General features: G+C 53.9%; 1 protein-coding gene across 1 annotated transcript in view; it reads left to right on the forward strand.

Annotated features, from left to right (window-relative positions):
• wnk1b (WNK lysine deficient protein kinase 1b) overlaps positions 1-18125 on the forward strand; it is a 98225-nt gene that overhangs the window by 63051 nt on the left and 17049 nt on the right. Inside the window, 15 exon segments of the mRNA XM_064343396.1 lie at positions 3730-4998; positions 6822-6905; positions 7146-7181; positions 7712-7843; positions 10846-11097; positions 11598-11689; positions 12370-12532; positions 12897-13013; positions 13304-13426; positions 13579-13621; positions 13947-14090; positions 14346-15157; positions 15159-15713; positions 16791-16871; positions 18025-18111. Coding sequence (XP_064199466.1) covers positions 3730-4998; positions 6822-6905; positions 7146-7181; positions 7712-7843; positions 10846-11097; positions 11598-11689; positions 12370-12532; positions 12897-13013; positions 13304-13426; positions 13579-13621; positions 13947-14090; positions 14346-15157; positions 15159-15713; positions 16791-16871; positions 18025-18111 — 3990 coding nt within the window.

Raw genomic sequence — 18125 nt, forward strand, 5'->3', positions numbered from 1 at the left:
CAGGAGCGCTGTTTAACTCCTACAGGAGCGCTGTTTAACTCCTACAGGAGCGCTGTTTAACTCCTACAGGAGCGCTGTTTAACTCCTACAGGAGCGCTGTTTAACTCCTACAGGAGCGCTGTTTAACTCCTACAGGAGCGCTGTTTAACTCCTACAGGAGCGCTGTTTAACTCCTACAGGAGCGCTGTTTAACTCCTACAGGAGCGCTGTTTAACTCCTACAGGAGCTTACTTTAACTCTTACAGGAGCGCTGTTTAACTCCTACAGGAGCGCTGTTTAACTCTTACAGGAGCGCTGTTTAACTCCTACAGGAGCGCTGTTTAACTCCTACAGGAGCGCTGTTTAACTCTTACAGGAGCGCTGTTTAACTCCTACAGGAGCGCTGTTTAACTCCTACAGGAGCGCTGTTTAACTCTTACAGGAGCGCTGTTTAACTCTTACAGGAGCGCTGTTTAACTCTTACAGGAGCGCTGTTTAACTCTTACAGGAGCGCTGTTTAACTCCTACAGGAGCGCTGTTTAACTCTTACAGGAGCGCTGTTTAACTCCTACAGGAGCGCTCTTTAACTCTTACAGGAGCGCTCTTTAACTCTTCTCCATGGGCTGGCTTTGGTCGTAAGGCAGGGAAGGAGTCTCGGTCGCCCGCGTGAAAACTGCTGGAGCTCACGGGAGAGGATGGCGGGGGCGGGGGGGCACGGCAGCGGACTCCGGGCTCTTCGGTGGGACCTGCCCCCTCGCTTGCTCGCCCCGTGCCTAACCCCCCCTGCCCCCGCTCTCTCGGCAGAGGGGTTTTTCGCGAGATTCTACACGCCCTCCTCGGTCCCGCCCCCTTTTGAATTGAGCCCTCTGAATAGAGAAAGCACCCCGTCCCCAGCAGGTTTCCCGTGTCTATAGGTTCTCCTGGAATCTGCTCAATGATTAACAGATGTGTACAGCTCTACGTGAGGTTCTGGTTGTCAGCTGCATGCACGGTTGGGTGTGTTCCTGCTCTGGTGCAGGTTTTTAAACTCAGTGCCTGGTCATCTAGGGTTCAGGTAATTCTTTTTAAAATTAAAGTTGCAGGATTTCAAGCTAAAGTATAAAGCCCGTAGTTTTATAGTATTAATAGGGTGTTATTTCCTCTGCTGATGTTTCTCTGTGAATACCTTGGGAATGGTGCTTGTGTGCCTCAGTTTCTCTGGTGCCTGGAGTTCAGGTTGTTTGTCAGGAAAATGTCCTAAGCCTAGAGCCCTGGGAGTTGTAATGTACAGATACACACACATGCACACACACACACACACACACACACAGACAGACACACACATACTCACACACAGACACACACACACACACACACAGCGTTGGCTACTGCTCTTACCGTCAGTGTCCTCCTCCACTGCAGCTGCTAACTCGATTTAGATGCTCTTTTTGGTTAAAGGGTACGCAAATGTCTTTTTTGATAAGCAGGAAGGATTTTTGGCAGAGATATTTTGTTTGGCTAGTTTCGTTTCCTCATGTAAACTCAGCCAGCCCTGGTCTTTTGGCTAATGTAGCCTGCATCAGACAGTAGCATAGCATACATTCATGTTGATTTATTAACCAAAAAATGAAAATGAAATGATCTGTAGCTTTATAGTTCTTAATTATTTAGATACTAAAAGGCTTGCTTGTAAAGTAGCCACTTTCAATCTAGAAAAGCTTCTATAATAAATCTCTCAACTGAAGCTTGTGAGCTTAAAAAATTGCTTTTGAATCGTCTGATTTTGTTTGAAGATCTTCTGGCTGCGCTCTCTTGCTGGCTGTGTGTCTCTGCTCGTACTGACACTGGATCAGGCCAGTCTCTCTATCTGCTCATCTCGGTCTTCCTTTCACTCTTTCTCTTGTGTTTAAGACATATATACATGCATTGTTTTTTTTGTTCCCATTTCAACAGTGTGTCCACGCCGGTTAATTTTGGTTCCCTCCCTCCCCCATTTGCAGCCGCCTCCTCTTCCTCATCCTGCCCGACGCCGTGGCCGTAGCATGTCACTGTGTGTCCCCTGCGTTTCCGCCCCCCCTCCTCTGTCCTGCCCTCCCAAGCAGCCGTCCACTCCTCCGCCAGCCCCCCTCTCGCCCCGCCTCGGGAGCCCTGACGGCGACACCTTTGCGGGACGCCTGTCGAAAGCGCTGGAGTGCGTCCTGCCCCTGCACTCGGCCCCGCCGCGGCGACGGGCCAGCCTCCCGGCCCTCTTTGCCAGCCCTGTATGTCGGCACACCTGTAGGCCACAGGGTGGCGTGACCCAGGACCGCCCAGTGAGCAGGCACAGGGCCCAGGAGCAGTACTGCGCGTGTCCACCAGAGGGCAGGAGAGAGAACAGTTATAGTGGGTGGCAGTGTGCTTTAGTGGGAAAGCTGCTGCGCTTGTAACTTAGAGATCGGCAGTTAATATTCCATGTCTGGCAACCACCACTACCAATTATTTAAAGCATCCAGCTGTGTAAATGGATGGTGGTATGTAATACTGTTAGGTGTGTAAGTTGCTCTGGATGAAGCCATAGACTTTCATACATTTGTCAGTTAGTGGCCAGTGTTTATAAAGATAACACTAGCTTGTTCCAAAGTGATGAGGTAAAAAGAGGAATTAGAATATTTTTTTAAATAGATGTTTTGCATCCACCGTTAGAATGGGATGACCCTGAAACTGAACTCCAGTTTAAGCCTGATCTGACCCAAAAAGGAAATTAAGCAAATTACCAGCCGTGATTCAGTGTTCTGATGGCGAGGCTGCTCCCACATGTTGTAATTAGCTTACCTGCAATTTGATTTGCTAAAGAAATTTGACTCCCTCCTCCCTCTCCCCCCTTATCACGCCCCACTATGTGTGCTAGTTTTAGCCGTTTATAGACTGAACCCTTGGGAACTGGGTCAGCTTAGCTAGCGTCGTAGCCGGCTCTCCTGGCTCCAGTGCGCTTCCTCCGCTCGGCCTGCTCACCCGGAGTCCTGCGCTCGCATTAAATACACGCTGTCTGGCGCCGCGCGGCCTCTGAGGACCAGGTCACACCGCCACGCCGCGCCCACAGGGGGCACGCGCTCCGGCCCCACCAGGGGCACATTTAAGGGGCTGATTTAAGGGTCGGGCAGGAGAGATGAGTATGAAGCATTAGTGCCTTTTTTAAATGCTTTTCAGTTCTTTTTTGTTTTCTGAAAAAAGAGAGTCACGTTTCCATAAACTCAGCCATTCTCCACTCCCATTTATTCCATTGGACTTTTGGTTTACATAAGTTTTTTTTCTTCTTTCAGTTTGTAATTCAGACATTCAGCGGATGCTATTTAAAATCACTGCCCCGTTGACTTTAATCCGGCGAACTCCGGTGCAGTCCAGTAAAAGGCGGTTTTCTGCAGCCTGGCGGCTCAGGGCTGTGTGAGAGGAGTCTGCTCTGGCTCCTGTGAGGAGCAGCGGGCCTGTGACCTGAGACCAGTGTGCCGGTGCCACACCTGTATTTAATTACAGTCCACACAAACCGTCCTATTGCGTGTCCTGTCTGTTGACTCTTCGTTTTTTTGAAAGTTTTTTTTTTGGGGGTTTAAAATCGGCTTTTATTTTTATTCTGGTGGGGTTTACGCGCTCTGTCGCACATTGTGCTGATACTGCTGTTCTGTCTACCTCTCTCTCTTTCTCGCTCTCTCTCTCTCTCTGCTTCTCTCTCTCTCTTATGAGTATCCTGCTGCTCTCTGCTTCATAAAGATGATGTATCTTGTTGTATCACTGCAGCCGCAGTCTGTGACTCATCAGTTCAGTGGAGGGGCGCCGGCCCTCCCCGACCCCCCGATATTTTTCCCCACCATCCTGGAGCGGCCCGTCTCCTTCTCGCCGCCGCCCGCCTGCCCGCCCAAAATGATGAACGTCCAGCGGCGCAAGAGCACGTCCATCCTGGAGGCGCACACGCGCCACTTCCAGCCCGCCTACCGGGCCTACGGCAGCAGCCTGCACCCCTTCGCGGGGGCGGAGGGGATGGGCGGGGCCGGGGCGGAGCCCCCGCTGCTGCTGGTGGAGGCCCTGCACGGGCAGGGCGCGGCGGAGCAGCAGCTGTACGGGTACAAGGAGGCGCGGGCGGAGCCGCAGGAGGAGGTGGTGCGGCGGCTGAGCCTGAACCAGGCGGCGCTGCTGGACCACTTCGAGGCCATGGCGTACGGCGGGTTCCCCGTCTCCGCCCACCAGCTCAGCCAGCTGGGCTACCACCAGCAGATGCAGGCGGCCGGCCTGGCCTACGAGCCGCCGCAGCCCGGCCCGGCCTACCTGCACCCCCACGTGCAGGGCCACGTGCGCCTCACCCACAGCCCCGTCCCCACGCTGCCTCCCATGAGCGCCTCCGGCTCGGTCTCCTCGGCCCCCCCCGGCCCCGTGTCCGCCGCCGACCCCTGCTACCCGCAGGTCTCCTTCCCGCACTCGGCGCCCCCCTTGCTGGCCCACACCGGGGAGCCCGTCCCCGCCGGCGTCTTCGAGTTCCACCTGCACAACGTGTCGGCGGACCCCGCCCTGCTGGCCTCCAGACTGTACCGGGCCCGGCGCGGCTCCATGGACCTGAACCTGGAGGAGCCGGCGTGCGCGGCGGGGGCGCTGTGCGGCCGCCTGCAGCCCGTCACCGAGGAGCTGTACAGCTACGCCAGCCCCGAGCTCCCTCTGCCCCCGGGGAGCCTGCTGCTGCACGGCCCCAAGGACCGCAGCCCCGAGCCCTCCAGCGACTCCCTGGCCTCCTCCGACGCCGGCGAGTTCCACTCCCCGCCCCCGCACGCGGGCCCGCCCTCCGGGGAGCCGTCCGCCGCCCAGTCCATCCCCCACGCCTCCTATTACGCAGCGGAGAGCACCGCGGCCGACGCCCACCCGCCCAGCCAGCCCACCTTTCTGTTCCTCCCGCCCTCGGAGGGCCCGGGGACGGCCGCCTCCCACGCTGCCCTGCTGCACGGCTGGGCGCGGCACGCCCCCTACCAGCCCGACCTCTCTTACCACGAGTCCGCCCTGGCACTGCAGGGCTCCGCTTTGGTACTAGAACAACCCACTCTTCTTCCTCCTCCTCCTCCTCCTCCTCTCTCCCTTCTCCCTTCCCAAAACTCCCCTCCCACCCTCGCCCTTCTCTTGAGTACTTGATTTATTTGTCTTGTCATCATGGGTTTTAACCCTTTCCAGCCAAGCTCTGCATTATAAACTTTACACTGATTTTTTTTTCTTATTTTTTCCTTTATCGAGAGGCTTTTATGGTTTTGGATGAGCTCGGATCAGAGCAGAGTTAAACCTGGTGTATAAATCCCCCTTTGTCACCTGTTTGTAATCTTTAGTTCTCTTGTCTCTTCTGTGGGTGAATTTAAAGGTTTTATTTCTGTTCATATGTTTGTTCATAACTTTCTTGTATATAATTTTGTTGAATCTAAGTAAAATTTTGTGTGTATGTGCATATATTTTTACTATATATGTTTAAATGTGTGTTTGCGTTTATATACACTATACTCTTGTATTTCTGTATATCATACATTCAACTCCAAAGTTCAGTTGGCCTAAAAGAGGAAAAAATAATCTCTTATAATATATTTGTTTTGTTGATATCAGTCAATAATCAGTAAGAAATTGATAGACAAACAAAGGGAAATTTTCACTTCTGTGTAAGAAGTATGTTTAATATGTCATGGTTCAGTTTGGAAAGGACAAGGTGGCCAATCTTAACTTTGAAGGTTGATATGATCAAACACACAGAAACATGCACCAAAAGATGTGGGGATTAGACCGGTTTAATGGTAACAAAAAAAGCATTTTATTATTTTCCTTTGGTCAGTATTTTATTCCCACCCACCTATTTCATTTGTGATATAGTTGGCTGGAAATGGTTAAAATATTTTTGTCTTATTGTCGAGGGCACCAATCACAGTAGCAGTAACGGAGTGTGAAATCGCTGCTTGTGCGTTAGGTCAGAGGGGAGCCTCTGGAGCCTGGCTTAGCCTAGCCTGTTACGGTACAGGGAAAAAGGTGGTTAACCCTTAGAATGCTGGATCTGTCAGCATCCCCCTGCAAACCCCGCCTCTCTGCTCTGAGCAGCATTTTGTTTCTTCTTTTTTCTTGTGTTCTTTGTATTTTAGTTTCTTGTGTTTTTTTTGTTTTTGTTGTCGTCGTTCTTAACGGCTAAAGGTATTTAACTCTCGCTGCTCCCACAAGCCTCTTCTTTTTGCGAAAGCGTTCTTCGTTCCGACGTCAGGCGCAAGGTAAGGAGGTCCGCCAGGTGCAATTATACTTGTGCGAGCTCTCTGAGAGAAGAGCTGAAGAACAAGTATATTTGCCTGCAGCCTTCTAAGGGTTGGTTCAGTAGCAAAAAAAAAAGTGATCGTGTGATGCAAAGGGTGACTAAAGCGAAAGCAAACGAAAGCCAGATCGTTCCAGGTGTTTTCTGTTTGCCGAACGTTTTACCGACACCACATGCTTTCTTGTGCTCTCCAGTAGTCGTGTCACAGAAGCAACAAATCAATTAGAAATTCACATGCATGAAACCTACTCATTTCTAACTAACACACGTGTTTGTTCATTTTTTTTGTTAGTATTTTTGTTTTGTTTTTTTTGTTTGTTTTTTTGAGTGTGCAAGCATGTATACACGGGGACGCGGGCCATCTGAGCCACGTGACCACACGCCAGAGAAACCGCGCTGTGTGTATACATGCACAGCATCCCAGATTCTGTATGATGAAGTAGTGTGTGTGTGAGAGAGAGAGAGAGAGTGTGTGTGTGTATGGGTGTGTGTATGCCTGTGTGTGGTTGGTTCAGCAATCCGTGACACCAGTGCTGATCCTGTCCCCCTCTGCCTCTCTCCCTGTCCCTCGCTGCAGCAGCAGGTGTCGGTGGCCCCGCCCTCAGTCCCGCCCACAGCCCTGGCCCCCAGCTCCCAGCAGGGTCCCGTCCCCCTCCAGCAGGTAAAGCCCCTCTCTCGCCCCTCTCACAGTGTGTGCGTCTCTCAGAGACACAGGTTTCTGTGGGGCTGGAGACTCAGGTGAGCGCTAACCGCTCGCCCCCCACCCCCCGCCGGCGCGGTCAGACCGGAGGCGCGCGGTTCGGGGCCGCGTCGTGGTTTTGGCTCCTCCTCCTCCTGCGTGTGAAAGCTGCGGACGGCCGCGCTGCCTCTCTCTCACGTGTGTTGTGTTTGTTTCTTATAGTACGGAGGTTACTACGTCCCAGCGCTCCCTCCGCAGGTAGAGAAAAAAGCTCTTCTTTCCAAACAACCAAAAAACAAAATCACTCCTTTTACTTCTGCTGCTGTCACTCACGTCCTTGCATCTCTGACCCTGTGCTTCATGTCCTGCCGTTTCCATGGGTTACTGCACACTCACGCTCTCTTAAAGCTGAGTGCAGAGCGGGTGGGGTGGGAGGGGGGCGCATGCGAGAGGTAAGTCGCTCCAGGGTGTTGGGGTAATGGCACAGGAGGGATGTGCATATTCTGAGCCCTTGCCTCAGGCCGGAGAGCAGGCTCGCTGCAGCCCCGTCGAGCGGCCTTAAAAAAACGCCCGCTGAGTTTGTGTTGTAACCACGGCTTCACCAGACGTGCTGCAAACTTTCGTGTGGATGAGACGTGCTTGGTTAAATTCCTCTCCACCCTACCCACCCCCCTCTCTCACCCTCACCCCCGCCCCCTCTGATGTGTGTGACCCAGGTAAGGAGAGACTGTGTGTGTGTGTGCGCTCATGCTGGCCGGTGTGTGACAGTGCCTGTTTCTCTCCTCCAGGTGGCCCCCCAGCCGGCCCCAGTGTCCCTCCCCTCCCAGCCCGTTGCGTCTCTGCCCCTACAGCAGCAGGGCGGCGCCACTGTCACTCAGAGCTCACAGCCCCACCTGCAGCCAAGCCCACTGCCTGCACAGGTAACACATCCCTGAGGCGTGCACACAGGGTCATACATGCACACACTCACACACACCACACCACACTCACGCACACACACTCACACACACACACACACACACACACTCACACACACACACACACACACGTGTGCACAGTGTCGCTTTCACATGCATGTGCACACGCTCACACTTAGACCCACAGACGCCACATCTCTGTCTGTCACTCTAACACGCACAAACGCGCAGGTAGCAGACATGGTTTTCTGTCTTACACTGATACAAGTTATCAGTTCAGAAAAACTTACACAAAGTGCTTTGCAGTGCACTGTTTCCAATGGAAATGAAAAACTTCAGTGCTTAATGGGGGAAGTCATGAAATAATTATTGCAAACATGAGGGAGGAGGGATTATTTCCATTTATTAAAGTCATATATCAGACACACACACACAGTGTACAGATTGATAAAAACAGCATTTCCCAGAAGCCCTTGCATGCCTAATGGCATGCATACATATTGTAATGCTGGAAGGTTATTAGTCAGATCTTTGATTTAATTTCCTTTCTATTTTTCTTTTTTAAAATAAACTTGGTGCGGGCCTGAGAATATCCAGCTCCCAGTGGAATCGTCTGCAGTGCAGCCGTATACACACCCCACTGCCTATTCAGGAGAGTGTAGACGTCCACGGTCCTCCTCCGAAACACGTGGTGTCGCCAGCTGCTTCTTTTCACACCGCAGACTACGGCTAAGCTCGCAGAGCGGATTCTGAGACGGACCTTTCATATGCGGCTCACGCAATCACGCGTTGCCCTATGGAGCTACCGGCCACAGTCGGCACTGGCATGGTCCAGACTCGGTCCATCTGAGCCTGTTAGGTTCATCCGTGCACCTCAGTGTGGTGCCTTAGCCGAATGCACCGTCCGGCAGCCTCCGGTAGGTCTTTAATTGAATTTTTAATAGAATTAGTCCGATAAGATTAAGCAGACGTTCCACTGCAAATATAATGCGCCATGGAAATGATCTGAGTGGTGATTATGCACCTTCAGAAAGCAGAAGGCAACTTGGGACAGCCGAGAGAGTATGTACAGGCCATGGATCAAAGCTAAGGAAGCAGTCCCTGTGCTTGCACCATAAGCTTTGAGTCCTGCTCCAGTCCTAAGAGCCGAGTCATCCCTCATCAGACATTTGAAGTGCCTACGCAAGGACAGCTTGGTTAAATTCAATTATGCAATTATGATTGGAACTGAAAACTGCAATAATGAGAGGGAAAAGGCCTGGACAGAGACCCCCTACCACCATACACCAGTGGACAAAGTGTCTTCAGTGACTAATTGAAAGCAATTCTTGTATTGTTGCATCATGAAGTTGTGTTAATGCATGCATTTGTAGTGATGTCTGCTTTTATTTCTAATCAGACTGCTAGTGCCATACGCCTCTCTCTCCTTCTCTCGGTCTCTGTCTCTCTGCCCTCTCTCTATCTCCCCCCTCTCTCTCTCTCTCTCTCTATCTCCCCCCTCTCTCTCTCTGTCTCTCCCCCTCTCTCTCTTGCTCTCTAATGGCTGTTCTTGCTGTGCTGGCTCCTCCCCTGTGTGGCTGTGTTCTCTGGGTGGCATGCTGCCTGCGTTGCATGGCCGTCAGCTGTGTGCTTGCGAGCCGAGTCCTCCCGCTGTGTCTCCGTCGCCGAGCGCAGAGCACCTGTACTTCCTCTACCAGGCCGCGCAGCTGTCTGTGGTGCAGGTACAATAACAGCCCTGCCTGGGGGGGGCGGAGCTCTGGCCCAGGCCCCGCCCCCAGAGGGCGTGTCCGTGTGTGTGCATTAACTCACCTCGTGCTCGTGCTCTGGGCTAGCTGTCGTCCTCCAGGGATAGTTGTAGTCGGTGTGTGTTTGACATGTTTTTGTTTGTTTGTTTAGTCTTGGGATTTGCGCCCCCCTTCCCTCCCACTCCCCCACACGCACAGGGAGTTTTGTGTGAAGTGAAAAGCCTCCAGCATGGCATTTGTCCCTGGCTTGTGGTTTCAGTGAGAATTTGTGTGCTGTGTTTGCTGTTGTGTGTTTTCTCACTGAAGGCAGGGGGTGTACCCCCTAGTGTTTTTGTTGTGTGTAGTTTTTTTTCCCCTCTTGCCCCTTGCATTAAAGTGCATGGTTTGTACTATTTGTGTTTCCAATTTCATTATAATCAGAGCTGGCTCCTTTTTGTTTTTGTTTTGTAGTGTGGCAGCCTTTTTCTGTCGCGGTGGCAGTTTGTCAGACTCTTGGTCTTTGTGTCCAGGAGTCCCAGCCATTAGACAAAGACTGCTGCTCTGGCACAGTTATAATGAATGGGGCTGTGCTGTCCATATGCTCAGGGTTAATGATACAGCCGCACACTGGTGCTAAGCCCTAATTGAGCTGTTGCATATGCTCACGTAGTTTGCTTCAGGCTTGGCACCAGTGTGTGGCTGCAGTGCAGTTAGCCTCCTCTCAGTTCTGACTGCCCTGAATCTGCTGAAGAGGAAGGTGACGTTTGGACCTCATCTCTCAGGCCACAGTAACACACGCTGTGCGTTTCAGACAAGTCCCCGCCTCATTTTAAGCACCGCTTTCTTTTACCCATGTAAAGTCTGTGAAAAGCGCTTTATAAAATACATTTACTATTATTATTATTATTATTATTATTATTGTTACCCTGCTAGCGTGCACGCGGTCCCGTGTCCCTGCATCCCCAGCCTGCACATGTGAACGTTGCACAAGCCGTTGCACTTTGGCATCCCGCAAGTCCCCCGCCCCCCTTTTTCGGTGTAGTTTTGGTGCTGGTGTCATCTGTGTGTAGTGATTTCTATTTCTCCTTTTGTGCTGTTTCTTCCATGGGAATTTTTTATTTTAAACCCCAGAAGCCTCCTCCACTGTCCCCGTCAATGCCCCCCCGCCGCGGGGAAGCCCCCTCCCTCCCCTCTCTGACCCCGCCCGTCCTCCCGTGTCACCCCCAGACCTACGGTCTGGCTCCGCCTCCTTCCTCAACGGCGCGTGTCTCCGTCGCGCAGGTGGGCTTCCCTCCGCCTTCCCTTCCGGTAACCATGGCGCCCGGCGCGCAGGCGCCCCCCGCGGCGGTGTCGCTGGTCGCCGCGGCGCTGCCCGTGCCGCCGCCCGCCTCTGCCGCGCTCCCGCCGCCTAACGCCGCCCAGCTGCCTCCTCAAACGATGCCTCAGCCGCTGGCCCCCGTCGCCGTGCCAACCGTCCACGCCGGCGCCGCCCCGGCAGAGCTGCCCTATCAGGCGGGAGACGCTGCTCACCAGGTATCCCCGTCCCAGAGCCGGGACCATGCCATACCCACCTCACGCCCGTACCCCTCTCAGCCGTCCCGGGACCTTTTCAGAGGCCAGCCGCATGGAGAGCGCAGTTTGGGAAGCAGCACGCGTGACACATAGACGGTGTGGCTTGTGGGTAGTGCTCAGTCGCTGAGGTTTTGTCCCTCTCCGTGCTTTGCCACAGTCCATAGGACTTTATCATCTTCATTTCTGGTTTGGTTTGGTTTGGTTTCTTTCTGTTCGCAAAACAAGGCTGGCTGGCGGATTTGTTGAGCTAATACTGCTACTCTTTCATTTCCCCTTTCCCCTCTTTTTTAACGTTTTAAACGGTTCTCCATTTTTTGCCTGTGCTGGCTTTCCCCCGCTTTCCTACACCTGCGTTCCGTTTCTCTGTTCCCTTCCTCCCGGTGACAGTAGAGAGAATGCCCTTTGTGTGTTGGGTGTTTTGTTTTTCTTGTTCACTCTTTGTTCTGGTTGTGCGTTTGCAGGCGGCTCAGACTGTGCCTCAGCCTCAGCCTCAGCCTGTGCCATCGGAGCCGACGCAGGGACAAGCGGCGCAGGTGCCCTCTTCCATGGAGAGGTAGGGTCAGGCCCGGAGAGCCCGGCTGCACTGTCCTGCTCTCTGCAGAGTGAGAGCTGCTGGAGTGTGCTCTCTGAACATGCCACAGAGAGATGCCGAGTCTGGATTGCTCATGGGCAGGGCTGCCCAACACGACTTTTAGGCTTTCACTTCCCCCCCCCTAATTTGGCAAAATGGATTATACTTATTAGCAGCTCAACCTGATCTCTCGCTGTTGAATAAGGTATGCTTTGTTAGGGTTGGAGTGAAAACCCACAGGGCAGTAGATCTCCAGGTACTGTGTTGGGCAGCCCTGCCCTTGGGTATATTTTGTGGTAATTCAGATGATGAATCAGGGTTCTACAGTGCTCCCATTTTCTCCTAAATAGATGTGTGAGAACTGATGTGTGCCAACTGGATAATTAATTTAGGAACACCTCTAATAATTGGGTGTGCTCATAAATGTTCTGGAAAAAATCTTGGCGCAGAGTCCTGTGAGTTGGTAATGAAGATATAAGCTGTGTGTTTTCACAGGCCTTCCATAATTCTTTTTATAAATGGGGAGCCCTACCATTTTGGGTTGGAATGCCAGAGTTTTGAGGTGTGAAGTGAGCGTCTCTCTCTCTCTCCCTCTCTCTCCCTTCCTCTCTCTCCCTCTCCCTCTCTCTCTCTCCCTCCTTCTCTCTCTCTCTCTCCCCCAGCGGCCACTCGGACGTGGCGTCCGGTCTGAGCGACGGGAACGAGGGGGCGTCGGCCACGGGCGGCAGGCACGAGGGCCGCTCCGCCAAGCGGCACCAGCGCCGGTCCGTCCGCAGCCGGTCCCGCCACGAGAAGACGGGCAAGGCCAAGCTGAACGTGCTCAATGTGAGAGCGGCCCGCCGCCGGGCCCTTTGCACTGCTCTATTTCTAATCATCATTATAAAGGCCTGTGATGTCATTAACTGTGGACTTGCGCTCTGCTGATTAATATGTGTGTCATACGCACTGAGGGACACTGCTGGTTTCCTGCTGGCTGTTTTGGAACGAATGTCGTGTCATTAGTTTGATGAATGCTCTTGTTGAAGGCTCATGTTCGTTTAGAGACGTCCCTGGCTGTAGGTCACAGATTAAAGGCTGATGAAACGCCCTCGTTTACGCCTGGTTATGTAAGCTGGAGCCTGTCTGGTCGGCGTGCTCTCTGTCGCTCTCTCTCTCTAACCCTTCTGCGTGTTTGTTTCTCTCTGCGCAGATCTCCAGCATGGGTGACCGAGTAGCCGAATGCCAGCTGGAGACGCACAACAGGAAAATGGTCACTTTTAAGTTCGATCTGGACGGAGACAACCCAGAGGAAATTGCACAGATCATGGTAATTGGTCTGTAATTTTTGTGTAAATGCGCTCTTTCCGTGGGTGAATTTTCCCGTACGTTCCATTAGCCTGGCTTCAGAGCCGGGTAAATCAGATTTATGCTTCGGTTTCGCTTGAAGCCTGGGCTTTAGAACGGCTTTGTTCAGTCCAATCAAATCTGTGAAGAATGTGAATTGTTGAGTGCAGCTTCACATTAATCTGAGGTGGATGGGTTTCCACAGGCCGGGCTTGCCTGGGCTCTGTAGCATCGTCTGTGCGGTAGCTGAGCGGTGTGCTGTTTCTGGCGCAGGTCCAGAGCGAGTTCATCTTGGAGAGCGAGCGCGAGTCGTTCATCGAGCAGGTGCGCGAGGTCATCGACATGGCCGACGACACAGGCCTGGAACGGGAGGGCATGAAGGAAGGGTACAGCCAGGTACCCTCCCCGAAATTTATTATTTTTTTACATTTAACACAGTAGTGTGTCTTGGTCCCTGTCGTTTTATTGGTTCAGCCGTTTTTGAGAGCGTGTGTGAAGTGTAGGATGTAGTAATGAAATGTGGGTGTTGTTAATTTGAATTCTTGCAGATGGCACAGGAAGTGCCCGCGATTGCTGTTCCTCTCCAGTCAGGTGAGCTGCCGACCCCCCCAAACTCATCACTAGTCTCATCACAGATAACCGTGCATGGTCCCGGTCGGAGGCTGTGGGTCACGTGAGCTCTGGGGTGGATTTGTTGCATTGTGTGCGTTTGGAGGTTAAAGTCAGCGCCGCACACAGCGAGCGTAAGGCCGTGCCGCCCACCGCCGCGCTCCTTAGAGCAAAGCCAGCTGAGTCGCCGCGGCAGCAGCCGCTCAGGCGAGAGCGTCTGCGGTGCGTCTGCTCGCTCGCGGCTGGCCCGTCCCCCTGCCCGTGTTTCGGTGTGTGACCCTCCCCCTCCCCCTCCGTGTGTGTGCAGGTGACTCTCAGAGCTCCACCACGCAGGTGGTCCACTCGGCCGGCCGCAGGTTCATCGTCAGCCCCGTGCCCGAGTCCCGGCTCAGAGAGCAGTTTTTCGCGCACCCTGCAGCGCCCCCTCCAGTCCAGGAAGACCCCGTAGCAGGTGGGTCCCAGAGTGGTGACGACATTCCTGTTAATATCTTTAAAGCTCTGATATTTCTGTTTTTTTTTTCTTCTTTTTTTCCTCTCCTTTCCTGCATCTGCCCGTCAGCCGTACGCATCACTGGCTGACATGGCGGGCGGATGGCGGGATCTCAACACATAGCCCCAAAAAACCCTTGAGCTGTGAGAAGGTGAAGCCTGTACTGAGTGAGTGGGCGCGGTGCTGACTCATGGCGTGTTGTGTTTGGTTTCCCAGCAGCCCCGGCGGTGGCCGTGGGGCAGGGCCTGTCCCTGTCGGCCTCGGCGGTCAGCCTGCAGCAGGCCTTCATCGAGATGCGGCGGAGCCAGTACGACCCGGGCCCCAGCACCGCCCCCGCCTCCGTCCACCTGCCCAACATGCTCAGCGTGGGGGGGCTCGTGGTGGACACCTGCGTGACGCCCAGCGCCCACCCCCTCGCTCCCATCACCTCCCCGCCCCTGGCCCAGTCTCAGGCCCAGGCCCTGGCTCAGGCCCAGGCCCAGGCTCAGGCTCAGGCTCAGGCTCAGGCTCAGGCTCAGGCTCAGGCTCAGGCCCAGGCTCAGGCCCAGGCTCAGGCTCAGGCTCAGGCTCAGGCCCAGGCCCAGGCTCAGGCTCAGGCTCAGGCTCAGGCCCAGGCTCAGGCTCAGGCTCAGGCCCAGCTCCCAGAGCAGCCTGTCCCCGCCCCCGCCCCCGTCAGCCCCCCCAGCTCCTCCTCACCTCCCCCCGTCGTGCAGCAGGCCCCGGCCCCCACCCCCACCCCCGCCTCCCTCCCCACGACTGCCCCCTCCCACGCCCAGCCGGCCCCGCCCTCTGTGCCCCCTGCCGTCACCCGGTTGCTAGCACTGTGCCCCAGCCCCCCTCCTCCACGTCCCCTCCGGCGGCGCCTCTGCCCCAGAGCACCCCCGCCTCCTTCCCCTCACCTCTCCGTCCGGCCCTCCCGGCCCGCAGCCCCCTGTGTCCGAACCCCAGGCCGGGGGCGCTGGAGCAGGGAGCGCCGAGCAGCAGCCTCCGGCCTCCACCGTCCCCGCCACCCCCGCCCCCGGCCCCGCCCTGACCACGGTCACCCAGGCCCCCCCGCTCAGCACCACCGCCGCCGTCCCCGGCGCCGCCGCCCCCGTCCTCGTCCCGTCCTCCGCAGCCCCCCTCCTGCCCCCGGGCGTGGGGCTGCTGCCCGTCACCGCCACCATCCCGGTGGTGCAGCCCACGCTGGTGCACGGCCAGCCGCAGCCCTCCACCACGCCCAACCAGGCCCACGCCCACTGCGGCGAGTGTGAGGGCGACCCGCAGGCCAAGGCGCCCGGCATCGACGACATCCAGGCCCTGGACAAGAAGCTGCGCTCTCTCTTCAGCGACCTGGGCTCGGGCCTGTCCTCCCCCCAGCCCGACGCCTCGGGCGACCCCACTGGCGCCCCCAGCGTCCCCGGGACCTCCTCCCCCACCAACACCATCTCCTCTGGCTCAGGGGCCCCCCTGCCCCCCACCAGTTTACCGCTGGGCCCCAGCGGGCAGCTCACCACCAGCCCCGCAGCCACCCCAGGGCAGACTGCCACCCCGGTCACCTACAGCCAGACCACCCCAGCCAAGGCCACACTGTCCAGAGTCCCGGTGAGCCAACATGGCCGAACCTGACTGAGTTTACACAATTAACATGTATCATATGGCACACTGTCCAGAGTCCCGGTGAGCCAACATGGCCGAACCTGACTGAGTTTACACAATTAACATGTATCATATGGCACACTGTCCAGAGTCCCGGTGAGCCAACATGGCCGAACCTGACTGAGTTTACACAATTAATATGTATCATATGACACCCTGTGACATTTAAGGCAGAGGACAACTGAATTACTTTGTCTCAGTCAGATAATTACTTGGATCTTCGGACTAACATCCATTAATCGGTGTGTAAATGGGAAATAACTTGCAGGAACGTTGCTTTTCAGAATGGGAAAGTATGGTGAATATTTGGGGAATATTTGGGTGCAATGCACACATCCTTTTATTCTGAAAGGCCTCCGATGAGAAATCTTTTAATGTCCCCACCGGGGTCCCCGTTCCGAATGTTGGTGCAAACTTCCTCTCTTAACACTTCTTATTCATTAACCCCTGATTGGCTGGAAGTAGTGTCTTGTCTCCTAACACCTTCTGGAGTATGTACCACACTGTTGCATGCCACAGCTTCTTTCAGCTGATATAATACTATTTTCTGAGCTTATTAATTTCTGATTTAATTGTAGATTAGAACTACATGACCTGATGTTTTTAAAGAAGAAGACCTGAGTGTTGCTCAGCTGTCGCATTCCTAGATTATAATGAACTGATGCAGATCTTGAAACATGAGTAGACGAGCAGGTTTTGCTTCAGCGTTTCTGTTATGTGAGTCCTGCAGGAGATCTGTGGAATATATAAAGTTTGTTCAGTTGTTTTGCTGCTCAAAAAAAAAAAAAATAGACTGCTTTTTATATGTATAGCACTTTCAATCAAATATTTTAATTACACACCGAGAGAACTACTTACTGCCGTAACTTGGCGCGATCGTAAAAACATTAAATTCTTGAGGTTTAAACACGCAGGTTCCCATAAGCAGCGCACGCCCTCTGGGCATTGGTCTTCTCTCTCTCTCTCTCTCTCTCTCTCTCCTGTGATGAAGTGGCCTTGTTTCATCTTCCTCTCCATTGTCAGGTGTTGCCTGTTGGCTCAGAGCAGGCTGGCATCACACCCATCGAGCAGTTGGCACCCTTCCCTGGACCTTGTCTAACTCAGGTGCTTCTCCACTTCCTGAGTTTTCCCGCCCCCACACGCCAAATCTAGCATCAAAACATCCCTCCCTCCCTCCCTCCCTTCCCCCTCTCCTCCTTTTCCCTTCAAAACAGTGTCTGATCAGACGGGCCTGTGCATGAGCCCAGCGTCTATCTGTAAACGCTCTGGAGCATGACCTCTCCACTCAGAGCCTCTCTCTCATTAACTCCTCACCCCTGCGCCGCTCCCTCTCCACCAGGGGGAGGCGCCGTGCCCTGCAGGTTTCTACAGCTGGCACCTCTAGTCGTTTTCTCAGGAAAGAGCCGGAATCTGCAGTACTCCTGTGCAGTGTGAATATGTATGTGTGTTTTAGCATATACATACCACAGCAGATCTCTTCCCCCCCCCCCCCTTACCAAAATCTCTCATGCGTACATTTTGGCTGATGTATGAAAGGAAGGGAAATCTGCCGCATTGTGCACTTTACAGTTTTTGTCTCTGCCGAGTTTCTCTTGGCTCTCACAGCCGTTAAAGGCTATGCCAGAGCGTCATACCGGGGCAATATTGCTCAGCTACGGGTTCATATACTGTTTTGTGGGGAAAAGGAATCGCAAAGATATTAAAAGCCTGTTTGTTTAACATTAAATCTATGTGCAAAAGACACAGGTGTAAGCCTAACGTAGCCAAAAGAGATTTTATAGTTTGGCAGTGTTTCGTGGTGTTTTATGGATATCAATGTTTTTTTATTGCTTTATTACGTAGGGCAGCCTTCATGAAAGGCCTTGTGTACGTCGCCTTTGCAAGTCTCGTAAATTTTTATGTTTCATTTACAATGCCCGACTTCTGCATAGGAAATCTCTCCAGGAAAAGTCTTGGCTCCAAACCAAGGCTAAAGGTCACATTCGCGCAGCTGAGCAGAACCCAATTAAAGGTTTCACTGGAAGCCCAGGCAATTTCTCAAATTGAACGTTGGGAAAAAGGGAAAGTCGTAGCTCGGGCTTGGCACCAAGTCCATCCCGTAATGGCGTAAATGAATGGAGACTTGACAGGGAGTAAGCAGGCATTAAGCTGATTTCGTTTCATTTTTCGCTGTCTGGGTGCCCAGTCGTCTGAGACGGGAGCGGGGGGCTTAGTTGCCGCTCGGTGGCTAATTGGTTTATTGTGTTTTCGTGCAAAGTCCCAGCAGCCCTTGGAGGACCTGGACGCCCAGCTGAGACGGGCCCTGAGCCCGGAGACCGTCCCCATCAGCAGCGTCGCGACCCAGGTACGAGTGCGCCT

This window comes from Anguilla rostrata, chromosome 7 (assembly GCF_018555375.3).
Source record: "Anguilla rostrata isolate EN2019 chromosome 7, ASM1855537v3, whole genome shotgun sequence".
Lineage (NCBI taxonomy): Eukaryota > Metazoa > Chordata > Actinopteri > Anguilliformes > Anguillidae > Anguilla > Anguilla rostrata.